At 46.3% G+C, this 23,722-nt stretch overlaps 1 protein-coding gene across 1 annotated transcript; it reads left to right on the plus strand.

Moving 5' to 3' along the window:
- Positions 1-1,795: 1,795 nt before the first annotated feature.
- LOC124290941 lies at positions 1,796-23,722 on the plus strand. The gene is made up of 12 exons (XM_046727787.1): positions 1,796-1,918; positions 3,374-3,489; positions 3,661-3,796; positions 3,989-4,100; positions 5,027-5,215; positions 5,513-5,625; positions 6,040-6,163; positions 16,937-17,040; positions 17,478-17,545; positions 21,662-21,781; positions 22,461-22,601; positions 22,999-23,722. The coding sequence occupies exons 1-12, from the start codon at positions 1,812-1,814 to the stop codon at positions 23,160-23,162; spliced, it is 1,494 nt and encodes a 497-aa protein (XP_046583743.1). The 5' UTR covers positions 1,796-1,811; the 3' UTR covers positions 23,163-23,722.

Below are 23,722 nucleotides of genomic sequence, written 5' to 3' on the forward strand. Positions count from 1 at the left end.
ACACATTTGGCAGTTATATAAACCAGAGACCATATAATAGATAGTAATCATCTATTACATGGTCTCTGTATAAACACACAGTATCTTTGTTTATTAGATATATAACAGGTTGGCAGTTTTATACACAGTACCTTAGTCTGATATTCTAATAACATATGTTATATTGGGGATTACAGCAACTATTAACACCAACTTATGGAATCGTTGTGGAATTTTGGTTAAATGGCAAAGATAAAATCTGAAACAAAACGTGTCTGTTGCTGATGCCACAAGCTAAGACTAACAGAAGTTGTCACCAAGGGTCAACCCGTGAAGGTCCGGGGTAGAATTGATCTTCAGTAATCCATGCTTGTCGTAACCCATGCGCGACTAGCGGGATCGGGTGGTCAGGTTAGCTGACTTCGTTAATTGACACATGTCATCGGTTCCCAATTGCGCAGATCGATGCTTTTATGCTGTTGATCTCTGGATTGTCTGGTCCAAACTCGATTATTTACAGACTGCCGCCATATAGCTGGAAAACTGCCGAGTGTGGTGTAAAACTAAACTCACTCACCAAGGGTCAATTAAGAAGTTATCAAACAACTAAATTGGAATCAATGGCAATTGAAATACCTTTTTCCGACCAAACCTCTCTGGTCACCTCGATCGGCAGACAGACCACTGATGTAATGAATATTTGACCGGTCAACCAGTCCACCGCCGTGAAGTTGCTGGAATATTGCTAAAAGCGGCGTAAAACCAAACTCAGTCAGTCAACCAGTCCAGAAACGGACTTTGTGACGTTCATAGTTTATGGCCGAAGCTGTGAATAAATACAGCGATGTGATTTATTGAAACCTTGAGGCACCTCCAGAGTTCTCTCAGAGATATTTCTAGAGTTCTCCAGCAGACGCCCAAAGACTTCTAATAGACTTAATGAAGTATGCAAAAATGTTTCTGCAATTTGTGTCCAGTCCCAACCGTCCTGTTGTATTTTCTCGTGGTTATTCTTAAATGTGCTCTAGATCTGATTCACGTGGGAAATATTAATTAATATGTTCAATTCATCTGCTAAATGTACATCTCTTGAATCATTTTTAACACGCAAAAGACTATTTCATAGACACTCAACTCCTGCTTGCAATGACCAGATGGGGAACCTAGTAGCCAAACTCGAAATCACCCTGTCTATTTGATCATGAAACTTTTATATGATTCGAAACAAACACATATTTCAAAATACCATGTTTCCATGTACTATGGTTTTACTAGATCGAAATTAATAGACACAACAGTTTAAACAAAAGTTCCTAATCTGAATAAATAGTGTATGATACTTCGATTTCAGCAACTGTGCAATATCATTATTGTCAGACATTAGTTGATCCATTTCCATTTTGATTTCAGTAAAAAAGATGCCAGCCTGTATCCACAACGCCTTTAGTTATGGATTATGTACCATACCATTGGGACATCCCTGAGCTACATTCGGTAATTCAAGTAATTACTTGGGCGTAAGCTAAACATTGGTTAGTTTACGCCCAAGTGTCGTATATTTAGTTTGGTACACATAACTCAACTAAAGGAACATGAGTAGATTCTCTTTTGCATATGCTAATGACGAGGAACATGTTTTAGGCTATTTTGGTTAGGGTTTCAACCAATTCTGTTCAGAAGCTCCACCCCTGTGCATGTGCCGAGCGAAATATCACTGTGAGGAGTTAGTTGTAGCCAATCAAAACGCCAAACACCAGTGACGCGCTTGGTGACATGCCTAGCGACGGCTATTATCCCCGTGGCGTCTGAAAGGAAAGATTTAGAGAGTCGGAATGGCGCAAAAATCAAACATGACCCAAGCTGATCAAGAAATAGAACTCCCTAAATCGTGCCTAGCCCCGACAGAAGATTCGCTTCAAAGACTTACACGTGGATATGGGTAAATATTACTGTGTTATTGATTTTAAATGTGTTTGAGTATTGGGTCCCGCATCAGTAGAATCGTATTCTGATATGATCGAGTGATGGGGTGACTTGAATCGTATGTTCGAGAATGAATGTAAACATAACTTATAGTATTCTGTAACAGCAGGATAGGAAGATCTGTCATAAAAGATAAAGAAAGTCACTGAAAGCCAGCTGTGAAAGTGTGATCAAAGGTTTTTGGACGTCATACGTTTTAGGACGACAGTGTTCTCTCGGTCTGTAATGTGGGGTGTTGGTGTCACACAGACCATGTGAACTTGTCTTCAGGATAAAGTTATCTTTAATAATGTAGTGACATTATGCGATAATCGAGACAACATCGGATGTTCTTATGTGTCCGAAAACCCATAACAAATCAATCACTGTTCCAAGCACTTAGCACAGTCTGTGTTTCTTGCTTATTTATGGTTGTGTTCAGGTGCTACCCATGTAGCTATGTGGCAGTGGTAGCTAAATAATCAAGTCTGGACCAGGTAATACAGAGCCTGACATGAGAGTGATATTCTACAGTGGGTTCCATGCAGATTGGGCTGTCAGTGAGTCTGGCCTCCCATCTCATAGTCACCTCTTAAGAGGAGTTGCTAAAAGACCACATCTAACACAGATCTTAACTGGTCTTAATTTCGTCACAGCCAAACTTTACATAGATCATCTGACACCCTTGACATTTACATTATAACCAGCAAGTGACCATCTACAATGTAGTGATGAATAGATGTAAAAATATACACATTTGCAGGATGATTGGACCATTGCCAGCTTGGAATAAAAACCTGAGTATAGCTTTATGTACTTTCACTGTCAAATTAAATTAAATTATTTTATCAATTCAGAAAAACATTCAGAAAATTGTATGTATAATTTTCGATTGATGCTTGGTAAAGATTGATTTTGTCCTTTCAGCTCCTAATAATACTGTTAGTGATATTTTGCTACTCAGTATTCAGTTTTGCATTAGTTTTCTTTATTATGACATGGCAGAGGCAAGTATTCTCTCACATTTATTACTACTACTTTAGGAACACATTTATTAAACTGAATTGTATGTGCAGCTGATTTCATTGTGTTGTGACCAAATATTGTGTGGGAAGTGTATGATATGTTACATAATGGATAGAGATATCATACTGGAGGAATGTCCAACATTTCAGGAAGTAACTATTTCTATGTTCCCTAGGTCAGGGCTACACAAGATACCAAAGTTCTTAAAGTTCTAAAAGAATTGTATTTAGAAGTAATACACATAAAGGGGGAAATTTATGGATGTTAGCTTCTGTTTTGAAAAACACAACATTTCGGAAGTTGACATCCATAGATCCCCCACATTAGAATCAATACCATTGAAAGTATTAACTCGTACATGTTGCCTTTAAAATGAATACATGTTGTTCTGTTCCTATATTATCAGTTCAATGGTGAGCCTCCTTAACTTTATGTCGGAACAAGCTGAAATGGAGAAGAAATGTGTCCAAATCTATGCAGAGTTTGAAACAAAGTTTAAGGAGAAGGCCCTTATTGAAATTGGTAAGTTTTAAAACATGCTGACTTATCCATCCATCCACCCATCCATTTTGAAACATTTTATCCTGAAAATATATGTGATTTAATTTATGTTTTTCTTGGTATTAGAAATAAATTTCCATCAAATGTGACTCAGTATTGACAAATTCTGTATTAATTACCACATCTATATAGGCGGCAGCATGGCAGAGAATGATGTGAATGCTGTCTTGAAAATCTGGATGGCCTCTTTCAAGGAAAAGCAGGACCAGCATAACAAGTTATTAAACTCATTGCATGCTGAGGATGGCCCCATTAGGAGCCTTCAGAGGTAAGTACTATTTGAATTCAAAGAGAGGTAATTGTGTACCAGGGCATGGAGTCCCCCCAAAATGTTTATGGAGCAGTTCAAAAGGTCGATGTTTATAAACAACACCCAAAGATAAATATGATTGCTTGTCAGAATTAACAACAGATCCAATGATTGTGTTGAAATCGTGAATGGTCCTCTTGTCTTTCTCAGGTACATTAACTCAGAAAAGGTCAAGGCTGAAAGGGAGGCAATTCTGTCACACATTGTAGAGGCAAGGGAAAAGCAGGCAGTGCTGGAGAAGGAAACCAGACAGCAGCAGGAGGTCAGTGTTCGTCATGTTTATACTGAAACTGACTTTCCTAATCCATAATGTCTTCTTCCTAGTTGGGGCGGTGGGGTAGCCTACTGGTTAAAGTGTTCGCTCGTGACGCCAAAGGCCCGGGTTCGATTCCCCATATGGGCACAATGTGTGTCACCCGTTGTGATATTGCTGGAATATTGTTAAAAGCGACGTAAAACTATACTCACTCACTCACTCTTCCTAGTTAATTAATGAGGCATCATGTATGCACAAATTCAACAGGGATATTCACTTAGTATGCGGGCTGACTTGCCTGACCCATGAAATTAAAGTGCTTGACAAGGGGGATTAAAATAATCATTAAATACTTGTGCTCCGACCTGGACAACTGCAGTGTTAGTTTTCCTCTTGAAAAAAATTTCAGTCCTAAAACAAAAACACCTAAAAGTGTAACAATAACCCCCCAAATCTAGTGGAGGACAAAACAATATGAAAAGATGTTTCAATATTCTTGGTTAGGCAAGTACCAGTGGGTGTCCCATGATAATGACTCTTGGTTAGAATTCACTGAGCTTGTCAACTTCAAAACAGACTGCACATGTAGAATAATTAAGTTTACTTGCTGTTTGGCATGTAGGAAATTGTTTTTGAGCATGCTTGATACCAGGTGTTGTAGTTGGTCTTAAATATCCTGTTGTGATGTTTTAAGTTTAATCGGAACATCAAAAGTATTGGCACACATATTTTCACAAAGGCACACCTAACTTATCTGTCTAGCTCCCTAATATTATGGCACCCTTTGAAAAATTGTATTTCTATCCCTGCATTACTAGCCTGACCCAGGCCTAGTGGCTGAAGTCATTGACTTCTGTATGATCATCTTGTGTTGTAGTTTCCCCTGAGAATGAGATGTTTGGTCCTCACCGTTCACTACATTCTATTCACAGGACTTCTTCATGGCGAAACACAAGGAGGTTGACTTGAAGCTGCAGCTGGATGCTGCACATGACGACCATGCCAAATATGGTGCACTGATGATGGAGTGGAAGAAACTGGAGGCGGATGTTGAGATGGCCAAGATCACCTACAGACAGAAACTGGGAGAGGAAAAATCAACACGAACGACTTTCATAAACGTAGGTTCTTGTGCTGGGATTGTAACAGTGTGTGATGTTCATACCTCATCTAGTTGCAGCGATTAAAGGTTATTACAAGTGTATATTAGTTTCATAAATGCAGGTCCTTTTGCAGGGATGTTATCAGTGTGTCTGACATTTGTACCTCATCTGTGCAGGGATAACTGGTTTACATAAGGGAATCAATGGGAATATTTTGGACACTCTGTGGCAATAAAATGTGGAAATGGTATATGAATACCATGGGATTACTTTTGGTCTGTGTTTTTCAGTCTTGGTCAAAATACTACTTTTCAGGAAATGAAAAGATTCCAGGATCAGTCTGATGGTCTGGAGAAGGGCCGCCTCCAAGTCCTGCAACAGGTGATGACCTCCATGATACAAAGCAGCAAATCAGCAGAATCCAAGAGGTAGATATCATGAGCTAGCATTGTCATCAGTGTTTACAGATACGGACATGTATACCAATAGACTGAACGTTAAGCTGTGTACATAAATATTCAGCTCGTACAATCACATACATCTCACTGTTACACATGCAACAAATTTAATATCACATGTTCATTGAATTGGTTCAGTGAAATATTTGTGTTTGATCTGCCATGAGAATCTAAAAGTGTGACTAATGTCACAAGGCACATGAAACATATATGATATTAGGGTGCCAAGTTAGCTCAACTAAGTTTTACTCAGCAGCTTGGTGGAGTAGCTTTTCTCAGAGCAATTCTCAGAATAGTCAGAACTGGCAGTTCCAGCTTCTACCACCTGTTGTGGTTACAATGCTTCTAATTTTCTGTTTCTCAAATGTGTACATCTTATTCTAGGAAAGAGAGACTGGAGCCATTATTTGATGAAGGAATTTCCCATCTTGAGAAATATGACATTGAGAGAGAAATTGCCCTCTTCAATGAGCACAATGTGTACAGACATGAGTTTCCTGTGGAACAGGTGAGTGGAAGAGTGTACTGGAGTGTACTGGGGACACATGTTGAATGGTGGGGGTGGAACAGGTGAGTGGAAGAGTGTACTGGAGTGTACTGGGGACACATGTTGAATGGTGGGGGTGGAACAGGTGAGTGGAAGAGGGTACTGGTGTGTACTGGGGACACATGTTGAATGGTGGGGGTGGGGCAGGTGAGTGGAAGAGTGTACTGGTGTGTACTGGGGACACATGTTGAATGGTGGGGGTGGGACAGGTGAGTGAGTGTACTTGTGTGTACTGGGGACACATGTTGAATGGTGGGGGTGGAACAGGTGAGTGGAAGAGGGTACTGGAGTGTACTGGGGACACATGTTGAATGGTGGGGGTGGAACAGGTGAGTGGAAGAGTGTACTGGTGTGTACTGGGGACACATGATGAATGGTGGGGGTGGGACAGGTGAGTGGAAGAGTGTACTGGTGTGTACTGGGGACACATGTTGAATGGTGGGGGTGGAACAGGTGAGTGGAAGAGTGTACTGGTGTGTACTGGGGACACATGTTGAATGGTGGGGTGGAACAGGTGAGTGGAAGAGTGTACTGGTGTGTACTGGGGACACATGTTGAATGGTGGGGGTGGGACAGGTGAGTGGAAGAGGGTACTGGTGTGTACTGGGGACACATGTTGAATGGTGGGGGTGGAACAGGTGAGTGGAAGAGTGTACTGGTGTGTACTGGGGACACATGTTGAATGGTGGGGGTGGAACAGGTGAGTGGAAGAGTGTACTGGTGTGTACTGGGGACACATGTTGAATGGTGGGGGTGGAACAGGTGAGTGGAAGAGGGTACTGGTGTGTACTGGGGACACATGTTGAATGGTGGGGGTGGGACAGGTGAGTGGAAGAGGGTACTGGTGTGTACTGGGGACACATGTTGAATTGTGGGGTTGGGACAGGTGAGTGGAAGAGTGTACTGGTGTGTACTGGGGACACATGTTGAATGGTGGGGGTGGAACAGGTGAGTGGAAGAGTGTACTGGTGTGTACTGGGGACACATGTTGAATGGTGAGGGTGGGACAGGTGAGTGGAAGAGTGTACTGGTGTGTACTGGGGACACATGTTGAATGGTGGGGTTGGAACAGGTGAGTGGAAGAGTGAACTGGTGTGTACTGGGGACACATGTTGAATGGTGGGGGTGGAACAGGTGAGTGGAAGAGTGAACTGGTGTGTACTGGGGACACATGTTGAATGGTGGGGGTGGAACAGGTGAGTGGAGGAGTGTACTGGTGTGTACTGGGGACACATGGTGAATAGTGAGGGGTGGGACAGGTGAGTGGAAAGAAGTGTACTGGTGTGTACTGGGGACACATGTTGAATGGTGGGGTTGGAACAGGTGAGTGGAAGAGTGAACTGGTGTGTGTACTAAGGGACACATGTTGAATGGTGGGGGGTGGAACAGGTGAGTGGAAGAAAGTGTACTGGTGTGTACTGGGGACACATGTTGAATAGTGGGGGTGGAACAGGTGAGTGGAAGAAGTGTACTGGTGTGTACTAGGGACACATGTTGAATGGTAGGGGTGTGGGACAGGTGAGTGGAAGAGGAGTACTGGTGTGTACTGGGGACACATGTTGAATGGTGGGGGTGGAACAGGTGAGTGGAAAGAGGTACTACTGGTGTGTACTAGGGACACATGTTGAATGAGAGTAGAGGTGGAACAGGTAAAGTGGAAGAAAGTGTACTGGTGTGTACTAGGGACACATGTTGAATGGTAGAGGTGGAACAGGTGAGTGGAAGAGTGTACTGAGGTGTGTGTACTGGGGACACATGTTGAATGGTAGAGGGTGGAACAGGTGAGTGGAAAGAAGTGTACTGGTGTGTACTAGGGACACATGTTGAATAGTGAGAGGTGGAACAGGTGAGTGGAAAGAGTGTACTGGTGTGTACTGGGGACACATGTTGAATGAGTGAGGTGGAACAGGTGAGTGGAAGAAGTGTACTGGTGTGTACACAGGGACACATGTTGAATAGTGAGGGTGGAACAGGTGAAGTGGAAGAAGTGTACTGGTGTGTTCTGGGGACACATGTTGAATAGTGAGGGTGGGACAGGTGAGTGGAAAAGAGGTACTGGTGTGTACTGAGGGACACATGTTGAATGGTAAGGGAGTGGAACAGGTGAGTGGAAAAAGTGTACTGGTGTGTACTGGGGACACATGGTGAATGGTGGGACAGGTGAGTGGGGGAGTGTACTGGTGTGTACTGGGGACACATGTTGAATGGTGGGGTTGGAACAGGTGAGTGGAAGAGTGAACTGGTGTGTACTGGGGACACATGTTGAATGGTGGGGGTGGAACAGGTGAGTGGGAAGAGTGTACTGGTGTGTACTGGGGACACATGTTGAATGGTGGGTGTGGGACAGGTGAGTGGGAAGAGGGTACTGGTGTGTACTGGGGACACATGTTGAATGGTAGAGGTGGAACAGGTGAGTGGAAGAGGGTACTGGGTGTGTACTGGGGACACATGTTGAATGGTGGGGTGGAACAGGTAAGTGGAAGAGTGTACTGGTGTGTACTGGGGACACATGTTGAATGGTGAGGGGTGGAACAGGTGAGTGGAAAGAGTGTACTGAGGTGTGTACTGGGGACACATGGTGAATGGTGGGGGTGGAACAGGTGAGGTGGAAGAGTGTACTGGTGTGTACTGGGGACACATGTTGAATGGTGTAGGGGTGGAACAGGTGAGTGGAAGAAAGAGTGTACTGGTGTGTACTGGGGACACATGTTGAATAAGTGGGAGGTGGAAAAGAGTGTACTGGTGTGTACTAGGGACACATGTTGAATAGTGGGTGTGGAACAGGTGAGTGGGAAGAAGGTACTGGTGTGTACACAGGGACACATGTTGAATGGTGGGGTGTGGGACAGGTGAGTGGAAAGAGTGTACTGGTGTGTACTGGGGACACATGTTGAATGAGTGGGGGTGGAACAGGTGAGTGGGAAGAGTGTACTGGTGTGTACTGGGGACACATGTGGTGAATGGTGAGGTGGAACAGGTGAAAAGGAAGAGGTACTGGTGTGTACTGAGGGACACATGTTGAATGGTGAGGGGTGGAACAGGTGAGTGGAAGAAGTGTACTGGTGTGTACTAGGGACATATGTTGAATGGTAGGGGTGGGACAGGTGAGTGGGGAGTGTACTGGTGTGTACTGGGGACACATGTTGAATGGTGGGGGTTGGAACAGGTGAGTGGAAGAAGTGTACTGAGGTGTGTACTGGGGACACATGTTGAATAGTGAGGGGTGGAACAGGTGAGTGGAAAGAGGTACTGGTGTGTACTAGGGACACATGTTGAATGGTGGGGGTGGAACAGGTGAGTGGAAAGAAGTGTACTGGTGTGTACTAGGGACACATGTTGAATGGTGAGAGGTGGAACAGGTGAGTGGAAAGAGTGTACTGGTGTGTACTGGGGACACATGTTGAATGAGTGGGGAGTGGAACAGGTGAGTGGAAAGAGGGTACTGAGGTGTGTGTACTGGGGACACATGTTGAATGGTGAGGGGTGGAACAGGTGAGTGGGAAAGAGTGTACTGGGTGTGTACTGGGGACACATGTTGAATGGTGAGGGGGTAGAACAGATGAGTGGAAGAGGTACTGGTGTGTACTGGGGACACATGTTGAATGAGGTAGAAAGTGGGAACAGGTGAGTGGAAAAGTGTACTGGTGTGTACTAGGGACACATGTTGAATAGTGGGGGTGGAACAGGTGAGTGGAAGAGAGGTACTGGTGTGTACTAGGGACACATGTTGAATGGTGGGGGTGGAACAGGTGAGTGGAAGAGTGTACTGGTGTGTACTAGGGACACATGTTGAATGGTGAAGGGGTGGAACAGGTGAGTGGAAGAGTGTACTGGTGTGTACTGGGGACACATGTTGAATGGTGGGGTTGGAACAGGTGAGTGGGGAAAGAAGTGTACTGGTGTGTACTGGGGACACATGTTGAATAGTAGAGGGGTGGAACAGGTGAGTGTGGAAAGAGGTACTGGTGTGTACTAGGGACACATGTTGAATAGTGAGGGTGGAACAGGTGAGTGGAAGAGTGTACTGGTGTGTACTGGGGACACATGTTGAATGGTAGAGGGGTGGAACAGGTGAGTGGAAGAGGTACTGGTGTGTACTAGGGACACATGTTGAATGGTAGAGAAAGTAGAACAGATGAGTGGAAAGAGAGTACTGGTGTGTACTGGGGACACATGTTGAATAGTGAGAGGTGGAACAGGTAAGTGGGAAGAGTGTACTGGTGTGTACTGGGGACACATGGTGAATGGTGAGGCACTGGGGTGGAACAGGTGAGTGGAAGAAGAGGAGTACTGGTGTGTACTGAGGGACACATGTTGAATAGTGGGGAGGTGGAACAGGTGAGTGGGAAGAAGTGTACTGATGGTGTGTACAGGGGACACATGGTGAGAATAGTGAAAGGGGTGGAACAGGTAAGTGGAAGAAGTGTACTGGTGTGTACTAGGGACACATGGTGAATGGTGAGAGGTGGAACAGGTGAGTGGAAGAGAGGTACTGGTGTGTACTGGGGACACATGGTGAATAGTGGGAGTGGAACAGGTGAGTGGAAGAGGGTACTGGTGTGTACTAGGGACACATGGTGAATGGTGAGGTGGAACAGGTGAGTGGAAGAGAGGTACTGGTGTGTACTAGGGACACATGGTGAATAGTGGGGTGGAACAGGTGAGTGGAAGAGTGTACTGGTGTGTGTACTGGGGACACATGGTGAATGGTGGGGAATTGGAACAGATGAGTGGAAGAGGGTACTGGTGTGTACTGAGGGGACACATGGTGAATGAGTGAGAGAGTGGAACAGGTGAGTGGAAGAGGGTACTGGTGTGTACTGGGGACACATGGTGAATGGTGGGGGTGGAACAGGTGAGTGGAAGAGAGGTACTGGTGTGTGTACTGAGGGACACATGGTGAATGTGAGGAGGTGGAACAGGTGAGTGGAAGAGGGTACTGGTGTGTACTGGGGACACATGGTGAATGGTGGGGGTGGAACAGGTGAGTGGAAGAGTGTACTGGTGTGTACTGGGGACACATGATGAATGGTGGGGGTGGAACAGATGAGTGGAAGAGGGTACTGGTGTGTACTGAGGGACACATGGTGAATAGTGGGGGTGGACACAGGTGAGTGGAAAAGAGTGTACTGGTGTGTACTGGGGACACATGGTGAATAGTGAGGGGTGGAACAGGTGGAAAGAAGTGTACTGGTGTGTACTAGGGGGACACATAGTGGGGGTGGAACAGGTGAGTGGAAGAGTGTACTGGTGTGTACTGGGGACACATGGTGAATGGTGGGGGTGGAACAGGTGAGTGGAAGAGTGTACTGGTGTGTACTGGGGACACATAGTGGGGGTGGAACAGGTGAGTGGAAGTGTGTACTGGTGTGTACTGGGGACACATGTTGAATGGTGAGGGTGGAACAGGTGAGTGGGAAGAGTGTACTGGTGTGTACTAGGGACACATGTTGAATGGTGAGGGGTGGAACAGGTGAGTGGAAGTGTACTGGTGTGTACTAGGGACATATAGTGGTGAATGGTGGGGGTGGAACAGGTGAGTGGAAGAGGGTACTGGTGTGTACTGGGGACACATGGTGAATGGTGGGGGTGGAACAGGTGAGTGGAAGAGGGTACTGGTGTGTACTGGGGACACATGATGAATAGTGAGGGTGGGACAGGTGAGTGGAAAGAAGTGTACTGGTGTGTACTGGGGACACATGTTGAATGGTGGGGAGTGGAACAGGTGAGTGGAAAGAAGTGTACTGGTGTGTACTAGGGACACATGTTGAATGGTAGGGTGGAACAGGTGAGTGGAAAGAGGGTACTGGTGTGTACTGGGGACACATGTTGAATAGTAAGGGACAGGAACAGGTGAGTGGAAGAGGGTACTGGTGTGTACTAGGGACACATGTTGAATGGTAGAAAAGTGGAACAGGTGAGTGGAAGAAGGGTACTGGTGTGTACTGGGGACACATGTTGAATGGTGAGGGGTGGAACAGGTGAGTGGAAAAAGTGTACTGGTGTGTACTGGGGACACATGTTGAATGAGTAAGGGGGTGGAACAGGTGAGTGAAAAGAGGTACTGGTGTGTCCTGGGGACACATGATGAATGGTGGGGGTGGACCAGGTGAGTGGAAGAGGGTACTGGTGTGTACTGGGGACACATGGTGAATGGTGGGGGTGGAACAGGTGAGTGGAAGAGGGTACTGGTGTGTACTGGGGACATATGGTGAATGGTGGGGGTGGAACAGGTGAGTGGAAGAGGGTACTGGTGTGTACTGGGGACACATGTTGAATGGTGGGGTGGAACAGGTGAGTGGAAAGAGGTACTGGTGTGTACTGGGGACACATGTTGAATGGTGGGGTGGAACAGGTGAGTGGAAGAGTGTACTGGTGTGTACTAGGGACACATGTTGAATGGTGAGGGGTGGAACAGGTGAGTGGAAGAGAGTGTACTGGTGTGTACTGGGGACACATGTTGAATGGTGGGGGTGGGACAGGTGAGTGGAAGAGTGTACTGGTGTGTACTGGGAACACATGGTGAATGGTGGGACAAGTGAGTGGAAGAGTTTACTGGTGTGTACTGGGGACACATGGTGAATGGTGAGGGTGGAACAGGTGAGTGGAAGAGTGTACTGGTGTGTACTGGGGACACATGGTGAATGGTGGGACAGGTGAGTAGAAGAGGGTACTGGTGTGTACTGAGGGACACATGGTGAATGGTGAGGTGGAACAGGTGAGTGGAAGAAGTGTACTGGTGTGTACTGGGGACACATGTTGAATGGTGGGGTGGAACAGGTGAGTGGAAAGAGTGTACTGGTGTGTACACAGGGACACATGTTGAATGGTAAGGGGTGGGACAGGTGAGTGGAAAGAGTGTACTGGTGTGTACTAGGGACACATGTTGAATAGGTGGGGGTGGAACAAGGTGAGTGGAAGAGTGTACTGGTGTGTACTAGGGACACATGTTGAATAGTGGGGGTGGAACAGGTGAGTGGAAAGAGTGTACTGGTGTGTACTGGGACACATGTTGAATAGTGGGGGTGGAACAGGTGAGTGGAAAGAGAGTGTACTGGTGTGTACAGGGACACATGTTGAATGGTAGAGGTGGAACAGGTGAGTGGAAGAAGTGTACTGGTGTGTACTGGTGTGTACTGGGGACATATATGTTGAATGGTGGGGGTGGGACAGGTGAGAGTGGGAAAGAGTGTACTGGTGTGTACTAGGGACACATGTTGAATGGTAGAATTGGGACAGGTGAGTGGAAAGAAGTGTACTGGTGTGTACTGGGGACACATGTTGAATGGTGGGGGTGGGACAGGTGAGTGGAAAAAGTACTGGTGTGTACTAGGGACACATGGTGAATGGTGAGAGGTGGAACAGGTGAATGGAAAGAGTGTACTGGTGTGTACTGAGGGACACATGTTGAATGAGTAAGGGGTGGGACAGGTGAGTGGAAAAGAAGTGTACTGGTGTGTACTAGGGACACATGTTGAATGGTGTAGAGGTGGAACAGGTGAGTGGAAGAAGTGTACTGGTGTGTACTAAGGGACACATGTTGAATAGTAAGAGGAGTGGGACAGGTGAGTGGAAAAAGTGTACTGGTGTGTACTAGGGACACATAGTGGGGAGTGGAACAGGTGAGTGGAAAGAAGTACTGGTGTGTACTGGGGACACATGTTGAATAGTGTAAGGGGTGGAACAGGTGAGTGGAAGAGTACTGGTGTGTACTGAGGGACACATGGTGAATGGTGAGGTGGAACAGGTGAGTGGAAAGAGGGTACTGGTGTGTACTGAGGGACACATGGTGAATGATGGTAAGAGGTGGAACAGGTGAGTGGAAGAGGTACTGGTGTGTACTGGGGACACATGGTGAATGGTGGGGGTGGAACAGGTGAGTGGAAGAAGAGTGTACTGGTGTGTACTGGGGACACATGTTGAATGAGTAGGGGTGGAACAGGTGAGTGGAAAGAGGGTACTGGTGTGTACTGGGGACACATGTTGAATAGTAGAGGTGGAACAGGTGAGTGGAAGAGAGGTACTGGTGTGTACTGGGGACACATGTTGAATAGGTAGAGGGTGGAACAGGTGAGTGGAAGAAGAAGTGTACTGGTGTGTACTGGGGACATATGTTGAATGGTGGGGGTGGAACAGGTGAGTGAAAAGAAAGGGTACTGGTGTGTCCTGAGGGACACATGATGAATAAGTAGGGGGTGGGACAGGTGAGTGGAAGAGAGGTACTGGTGTGTACTAGGGACATATGTTGAATGGTGGGGTGGGACAGGTGAGTGGGGGAGTGTACTGGTGTGTACTGGGGACACATGTTGAATAAGTGGGGGTGGGACAGGTGAGTGGAAGAAGTGTACTGGTGTGTACTGGGGACACATGTTGAATGAGTGAGGGGTGGGACAGGTGAGTGGAAGAGTACTGGGGACACATGTTGAATGGTGGGGGTGGAACAGGTGAGTGGAAGAGTGTACTGGTGTGTACTGGGGACACGTGTTGAATGGTGGGGGTGGAACAGGTGAGTGGAAGAATGTACTGGTGTGTACTGGGGACACATGTTGAATGGTGGGGGTGGAACAGGTGAGTGGAAGAGGTACTGTACTGGGTGTGTACTGGGGACACATGTTGAATGGTGGGGGTGGAACAGGTGAGTGGAAAGAATGTACTGGTGTGTACTGGGGACACATGTTGAATGGTGGGTGTGGGACAGGTGAGTGGAAAGAGGGTACTGGTGTGTACTGGGGACACATGTTGAATGGTGAGGGGTGGAACAGGTGAGTGGAAAGAAGTGTACTGGTGTGTACTGGGGACACATGTTGAATGAATGGTAGGGGTGGAACAGGTGAGTGGAAGAGGGTACTGGTGTGTACTGGGGACACATGTTGAATGGTAAGGGGTGGAAGAGTGTACTGGTGTGTACTGGGGACACATGTTGAATGGTGGGGGTGGAACAGGTGAGTGGAAGAGTGTACTTGTGTGTACTGGGGACACATGTTGAATGGTGGGTGTGGGACAGGTGAGTGGAAAGAGTGTACTGGTGTGTACTGGGGACACATGTTGAATGAGTGGGGCTGGGACAGGTGAGTGGAAAGAGTGTACTGGTGTGTACTGGGGACACATGTTGAATGAGTAAGTGGGGTGGAACAGGTGAGAGTGGAAGAGGGTACTGGTGTGTACTGGGGACACATGTTGAATGGTGGGTGTGGGACAGGTGAGTGGAAGAGGGTACAGGTGTGTACTGGGGACACATGTTGAATGGTGGGGGTGGAACAGGTGAGTGGAAGAGGTACTGGTGTGTACTGGGGACACATGTTGAATAGTGAGGGGTGGGACAGGTGAGTGGAAGAGGGTACTGGTGTGTACTGGGGACACATGTTGAATGGTAAGGGGTGGGACAGGTGAGTGGAAGGGTACTGGTGTGTACTGGGGACACATGTTGAATGGTAGGGGTGGAACAGGTGAGTGGAAAGAGTGTACTGGTGTGTACTGGGGACACATGTTGAATGGTAGGGGTGGAACAGGTGAGTGGAAGAAGTGTACTGGTGTGTACTGAGGGACACATGTTGAATAGTGAGGTGGGACAGGTGAGTAGAAAGAAGTGTACTGGTGTGTACTGGGGACACATGTTGAATGGTGGGGGTGGAACAGGTGAGTGGGAAGAGTGTACTGGTGTGTACTGAGGGACACATGTTGAATAGTGGCGTGGGACAGGTGAGTAGAAAAGTGTACTGAGTGTGTACTGGGGACACATGTTGAATGGTAAGGGGTGGAACAGGTGAGTGGAAGAGTGTACTGGTGTGTACTGGGGACACATGTTGAATGGTGGGGTGGGACAGGTGAGTGGAAGAAGTGTACTGGTGTGTACTGGGGACACATGGTGAATGAGTGAGGGAAGTGGGACAGGTGAGTGGAAGAGGTACTGAGGTGTGTACTGGGGACACATGTTGAATAGTGGGTGTGGAACAGGTGAGTGGAAAGAGTGTACTGGTGTGTACTGGGGACACATGTTGAATGATAGAGGTGGGACAGGTGAGTGGAAGAGAGGTACTGGTGTGTACTGGGGACACATGTTGAATAGTGGGGGTGGGACAGGTGAGTGGAAAGAGGTACTGGGGACACATGTTGAATGGTGGGGGTGGGACAGGTGAGTGGAAGAGTGTACTGGTGTGTACTGGGGACACATGTTGAATGAGTGGGGTTGGAACAGGTGAGTGGAAAGAGTGTACTGGTGTGTACTGGGGACACATGTTGAATAGTGAGGGGTGGGACAGGTGAGTGGAAAGAGTGTACTGGTGTGTACTGGGGACACATGTTGAATGGTGGGGGTGGGACAGGTGAGTGGAAAGAGGGTACTGGTGTGTACTGGGGACACATGTTGAATGGTAAGGGGTGGGACAGGTGAGTGGAAGAGTGTACTGGTGTGTACTGGGGACACATGTTGAATGAGTAGGGGGTGGGACAGGTGAGTGGAAGAGGTACTGGTGTGTACTGGGGACACATGTTGAATGGTGGGGGTGGGACAGGTGAGTGGAAGAGGGTACTGGGGACACATGTTGAATGGTGGGGGTGGGACAGGTGAGTGGAAGAGGGTACTGGTGTGTACTGGGGACACATGTTGAATGGTGGGGGTGGGACAAGTTACCTTCACCCATCTGAAGTGTTCTGTCTGTGTCTGACCCTACCCTGATGTTAGGCTATATATGACACTCTCCTGTGTGTACTGTATGCTATATTATTGTGATACAGGTACACCCTTCTGAAGTTCTGGCCAAGAAGGAAGCAGAGGAGAATTCTCTCATTAATGATGCACTGACAACAAAAGCTGACCTAGCAGTTGAGCTGAAAAATGTGTAAGTTCTTCCTCTCCTTATGATAATTTGTCTGTAGGTAAACACTGCACCCAGCACTAACCTATCTGTAATCTGACTGCCTCTTAATTATCAAACCTGGACCAGACAAATTGGTGACTGATAGCATCTGTGTAACAGAATCTGATAACCCAATCAACTTACAGTTACAAGTACAGGTAGTGCTGGAGTTATCTGGAGTTGTGTAAGCTTTTCAAAGAGTATCTGTAACTGTAGTGAAATTGTTCCTATCAACTATTTTTTCAAGGGCAATTTTCTCAGTGGAATAGGACAGTTGTACATTAACACTGACAATATTTGTTGGGTCATTATAAGCAATAACTTAATTTGGAACTGATCATTGTTGATGACATCTCTAGTCAGTGACGTGTGTTAGATGTGTCTGTGTGTTGTATGTTAGTCACTGATGCGTGTTACAGCCAAGTTCTGCAGGCTGAAGACCAGAAAGCTGTGTCTCTACGATCCATATTAAAGCTTGCTGTCTCAGGTAAATACTTCAAACTTGAGTGTCTTGAATATCTTCAACTCCTCAGTATTAAATCTTTAAATCTGAGTGTTATGTAAGACCATGTATCTTCATGCACCAGGTAGAGTCATACTGGTCCAGACAACCTGGACATTGTGTCATGGCCTGGTTGTAGTGTGTGTCAATAGCCTGGTTGTAGTGTGTGTCATGGCCTGGTTGTAGTGTGTGTCAATAGCCTGGTTGTAGTGTGTGTCATGGCCTGGTTGTAGTGTGTGTCAATAGCCTGGTTGTAGTGTGTGTGATTGGCCTGGTTGTAGTGTGTGTCATGGCCTGGTTGTAGTGTGTGTCAATAGCCTGGTTGTAGTGTGTGTGATTGGCCTGGTTGTAGTGTGTGTCATGGCCTGGTTGTAGTGTGTGTCAATAGCCTGGTTGTAGTGTGTGTGATTGGCCTGGTTGTAGTGTGTGTCATGGCCTGGTTGTAGTGTGTGTCAATAGCCTGGTTGTAGTGTGTGTGATTGGCCTGGTTGTAGTGTGTGTCATAGCCTGGTTGTAGTGTGTGTCAATAGCCTGGTTGTAGTGTGTGTCAATAGCCTAGTTGTAGTGTGTGTCAATAGCCTGGTTGTAGTGTGTGTCCATGACCTGGTTGTAGTGTGTGTCAATAGCCTGGTTGTAGTGTGTGTCAATAGCCTGGTTGTAGTGTGTGTCAATAGCCTGGTTGTAGTGTGTGTCATGGCCTGGTTGTGTGTATCATGGCCTGGTTGTAGTGTGTGTCATGGCCTGGTTGTAGTGTGTATCACAGCCTGGTTGTAGTGTGTGTCCATGGCCTGGTTGTAGTGTGTGTCATGGCCTGGTTGTAGTGTGTGTCAATAGCCTGGTTGTAGTGTGTGTCATGGCCTGGTTGTAGTGTGTGTCAATAGCCTGGTTGTAGTGTGTGTCAATAGCCTGGTTGTAGTGTGTGTCATGGCCTGGTTGTAGTGTGTGTCAATAGCCTGGTTGTAGTGTGTGTCAATAGCCTGGTTGTAGTGTGTGTCAATAGCCTGGTTGTAGTGTGTGTCATGGCCTGGTTGTGTGTATCATGGCCTGGTTGTAGTGTGTGTCATGGCCTGGTTGTAGTGTGTATCACAGCCTGGTTGTAGTGTGTGTCCATGGCCTGGTTGTAGTGTGTGTCATGGCCTGGTTGTAGTGTGTGTCAATACCCTGGTTGTAGTGTGTGTCATGGCCTGGTTGTAGTGTGTGTCAATAGCCTGGTTGTAGTGTGTGTGATTGGCCTGGTTGTAGTGTGTGTCATGGCCTGGTTGTAGTGTGTGTCAATAGCCTGGTTGTAGTGTGTGTGATTGGCCTGGTTGTAGTGTGTGTCATGGCCTGGTTGTAGTGTGTGTCAATAGCCTGGTTGTAGTGTGTGTGATTGGCCTGGTTGTAGTGTGTGTCATGACCTGGTTGTAGTGTGTGTCAATAGCCTGGTTGTAGTGTGTGTGATTGGCCTGGTTGTAGTGTGTGTCATGACCTGGTTGTAGTGTGTGTCAATAGCCTGGTTGTAGTGTGTGTCAATAGCCTGGTTGTAGTGTGTGTCAATAGCCTGGTTGTAGTGTGTGTCATGGCCTGGTTGTGTGTATCATGGCCTGGTTGTAGTGTGTGTCCATGACCTGGTTGTAGTGTGTATCCATGGCCTGGTTGTAGTGTGTGTCATGGGCTGGTTGTAGTGTGTATCATGGCCTGGTTGTAGTGTGTGTCCATGGCCTGGTTGTAGTGTGTGTCAATAGCCTGGTTGTAGTGTGTGTCAATAGCCTGGTTGTAGTGTGTGTCAATAGCCTGGTTGTAGTGTGTGTCAATAGCCTGGTTGTAGTGTGTGTCATGGCCTGGTTGTAGTGTGTATCATGGCCTGGTTGTAGTGTGTATTAGGCCTGGTTGTAGTGTGTGTCCATGACCTGGTTGTAGTGTGTGTCATGGCCTGGTTGTAGTGTGTGTCATGGCCTGGTTGGAGCCTGTGTCAGGGCCTGGTTGTAGTGTGTATCATGGTCTGGTTGTAGTGTGTGTCATGGCCTGGTTGTAGTGTGTATCATGGCCTGGTTGTAGTGTGTATTAGGCCTGGTTGTAGTGTGTGTCTATGACCTGGTTGTAGTGTGTGTCATGGCCTGGTTGTAGTGTGTGTCATGGCCTGGTTGGAGCCTGTGTCAGGGCCTGGTTGTAGTGTGTATCATGGTCTGGTTGTAGTGTGTGTCATGGCCTGGTTGTAGGGTGTGTCCATGGCCTGGTTGTAGTGTGTATCATGGCCTGGTTGTAGTGTGTGTCCATGGCCTGGTTGTAGTGTGTATCATGGCCTGGTTGTAGTGTGTATCATGGCCTGGTTGTAGTGTGTATCATGGCCTGGTTGTTGTGTGTGTCCATGACCTGGTTGTAGTGTGTGTCATGGCCTGGTTGTAGTGTGTATCATGGCCTGGTTGTAGTGTGTCATGGCCTGGTTGTAGTGTGTGTCATGGCCTGGATGTAGTGTGTGTCCATGACCTGGTTGTAGTGTGTGTCATGGCTTGGTTGTAGTGTGTGTCTATGTCCTGGTTGTAGTGTGTGTCCATGGCCTGGTTGTAGTGTGTATCATGGCCTGGTTGTAGTGTGTATCATGGCCTGGTTGTAGTGTGTGTCATGGCCTGGTTGTAGTGTGTGTCCATGACCTGGTTGTAGTGTGTGTCATGGCCTGGTTGTAGTGTGTCAGGGCCTGGTTGTAGTGTGTGTCCATCGCCTGGTTGTAGTGTGTGTCCATGGCCTGGTTGTAGTGTGTATCATGGCCTGGTTGTAGTGTGTGTGCATGGCCTGGTTGTAGTGTGTATCATGGCCTGGTTGTAGTGTGTATCATGGCCTGGTTGTAGTGTGTATCATGGCCTGGTTGTAGTGTGTATCATGGCCTGGTTGTTGTGTGTGTCCATGACCTGGTTGTAGTGTGTGTCATGGCCTGGTTGTAGTGTGTCATGGCCTGGTTGTAGTGTGTGTCATGGCCTGGTTTTAGTGTGTATCATGGTCTGGTTGTAGTGTGTGTCATGGCCTGGTTGTAGTGTGTATCATGGCCTGGATGTAGTGTGTGTCCATGACCTGGTTGTAGTGTGTGTCATGGCTTGGTTGTAGTGTGTGTCTATGGCCTGGTTGTAGTGTGTGTCCATGGCCTGGTTGTAGTGTGTATCATGGCCTGGTTGTAGTGTGTATCATGGCCTGGTTGTAGTGTGTATCATGGCCTGGTTGTAGTGTGTGTCCATGACCTGGTTGTAGTGTGTGTCATGGCCTGGTTGTAGTGTGTATCATGGCCTGGTTGTAGTGTGTCAGGGCCTGGTTGTAGTGTGTGTCCATCGCCTGGTTGTAGTGTGTGTCCATGGCCTGGTTGTAGTGTGTATCAGGGCCTGGTTGTAGTGTGTGTGCATGGCCTGGTTGTAGTGTGTATCATGGCCTGGTTGTAGTGTGTATCATGGCCTGGTTGTAGTGTGTATCATGGCCTGGTTGTAGTGTGTGTCCATGACCTGGTTGTAGTGTGTGTCATGGCCTGGTTGTAGTGTGTATCATGGCCTGGTTGTAGTGTGTCAGGGCCTGGTTGTAGTGTGTGTCATGGCCTGGTTGTAGTGTGTGTCATGGCCTGGATGTAGTGTGTGTCCATGACCTGGTTGTAGTGTGTGTCATGGCTTGGTTGTAGTGTGTGTGTCTATGGCCTGGTTGTAGTGTGTGTCCATGGCCTGGTTGTAGTGTGTATCATGGCCTGGTTGTAGTGTGTGTCATGTCATGGCCTGGTTGTAGTGTGTGTCCGTGGCCTGGTTGTAGTGTGTATAATGGCCTGGTTGTAGTGTGTGTCATGGTGAAGACCACCTGGAGGGGTCTGTCCATATGCTGGTTGTTTTGTCTGTCATGGGTCTCTGGTCTCCGATATATGGTGTGAAAGTCATTGGGTCCTTGTCAAAATGTTTGAAGCGGAATGTTTATTGGTTCCTTGTAGTGAATACTGTCATATACCTGAATGACAAGAGGGCCTCTTGCTATATTTTGAACACAGTCATAATTGTATTCCCTTGATGTTTCCTACTCCAGGAGGTATGTGGTAAAAGCTTATAGGTCCAAGAACTATGGCGCAAGAGCACTTCACAAATATAAACATTTTTCCTTCAGAGGAAGAGAAACAAACCCGTCATGTGAGGTTTGCCATCCCGAAAAAGTCAGATATCATCTACATACCTGCTAGAAAGAGAAAGAAAAAGAAGAAATGTATATTCAAGAAGAAAGGGAAGAGTGAGTTATGTTTTGGGCCTTATGTTGATAAGTGCGTGCGTTCTACATAAGCTGCAATAGTAAAGTATTCAGTGAGTACTGTGTATGAGCCTTATTCTGGTAGAGTGTATGCTTTACATTAAAGCTGCAGTGATGAAGTCTGGGTCAGAATTGGTCATTAGCAACCACTGAATGTTTCTCCGTGGCCAGGTGAATGTTTATTACTAGTTCTGTAGACCCTTGCAATTCTCTGCAGGGTATGATTTCCATTTTTTTTTTCAACCTCCACGTACACATGATAGGAAAATATACTATTTAATATCAAACTTGACACCAGTAATATTGTGCACTTATGGTGACTAATGTTATTTGCACTGGGTGCACCATCAGGGCTCCAGATAAGGGCCGTATCGGCGTATGTATGGATAAAATATATGCACGATACGGTAGGAAATAATTTAGAAAACGTAGCAGGTACACACCACGGCAATGGTGTACGGTCCTAGAATCATTTACAGACGTATTTATCTGAAAAAAGTATTGTTTTATTGTTTATTGACCTGTTTACACAAGACTAGCAATGTTGAAACACAAGGTTACTGATATGCCATTAAATTCCATGTTGAAATATTATCTGGAGCCCTGAACATGATGATACAGATTACCTGCAATTACCTGAACACATGAATTTCTTTTACAGAACGTGCTAGTAAGATCATATTTCCGATAGTACCGACTACAGCTGTCGGCATCACACATATTCCACAAGGCCAGTCAGTCAAAGTTTATGCGATGAAGGACTTGACTGCTGAGTCAGTGAATGATCTCACGTGCAAAGAAGGTATGTTAAGTACATCAGTATTGTTTACAATGGAGAATACTGGCCTATGAAACATTTTGCCATTCATTATTAAAGTCTGAAATTGTTTTTCACAGTTATGTTGAATATATGTAATATTAATCTAGATAAAAATTATGGAGAAAGTAATGGATTCTCTTGTGCTGAGAATGAATAAGAGATCAGTATTGGGTCATTAATTTCAAAGGGCTTCTGAAATTTTTACAGAATAGCCTCAAACAAATGATTTCTATCAATGTTTGGATTAATGTTCCATTGAAAGGAAACAAGTTGCAAATAACTCACTCTCTCACTCTTGCTCTCAATCTCACACTGTCCCTCTCACTCACTCTCTCTCTCACACTGTCACCTGTACAATCCTAAAATTTGACTATTCCAGGATGCAAGATCCACATGGTGAAACCAGCGATGAATGACCGCGCCTTTGGTTACATCGAGAAGGGAACATTTCTCAAGAAAAGGATCTACGGCTACTTCAACGACCAGCATGTCAGCATCTACAAGAATCAAAATGCATCTTCCACCTTCTGGTTCCTTTCTTAAATAACATGGACCTATTTATAGATCTCTCCTAATAGACCTGGGTTTGGACTTGATATGGACTTAAAACTTGGATACTCCTTGATACAATCGGGTTTGTTACACTCATATATTGTTTACTCTACTTTTACACAATTTTACTTGACATGTGATATGAATTTCATAGTATTTTGTGATGTAATTGGTGCTGAGGGATGGGTGATTTTTTGAGGCATAGAATAGGTGTACAAATCTTTTTATGAAGATGATGAGTAGATTAAGAGATTGTTGTCATAGAACTCTGTAATGTTTGAAGTTTTCAAAGTACCTGGATGCATATGGGAGGTCACTGCAAGTGGGTCAAGCCCTTTGTAAGGTATTAGGGAACATGGGGTAGGAGGTGAGAGAGCTGACCAGCCAACGTTAGAGGTCCCTCAAATTTCTCGATTAAACCACAAGAACAGTGTGATTGGGGTGGAACTTGAGTGCCTATTTCTACTTTACCTTCAGAGTGGTGTAATTAGGGAGGAACATTGAATATGTATGTCTTCATTAATCCATCTATCCAATGTATTCAGGGTCGA

The sequence above is a fragment of the Haliotis rubra genome, unplaced genomic scaffold (assembly GCF_003918875.1).
Source record: "Haliotis rubra isolate DU_JTF1 unplaced genomic scaffold, ASM391887v1 Scf478, whole genome shotgun sequence".
Lineage (NCBI taxonomy): Eukaryota > Metazoa > Mollusca > Gastropoda > Lepetellida > Haliotidae > Haliotis > Haliotis rubra.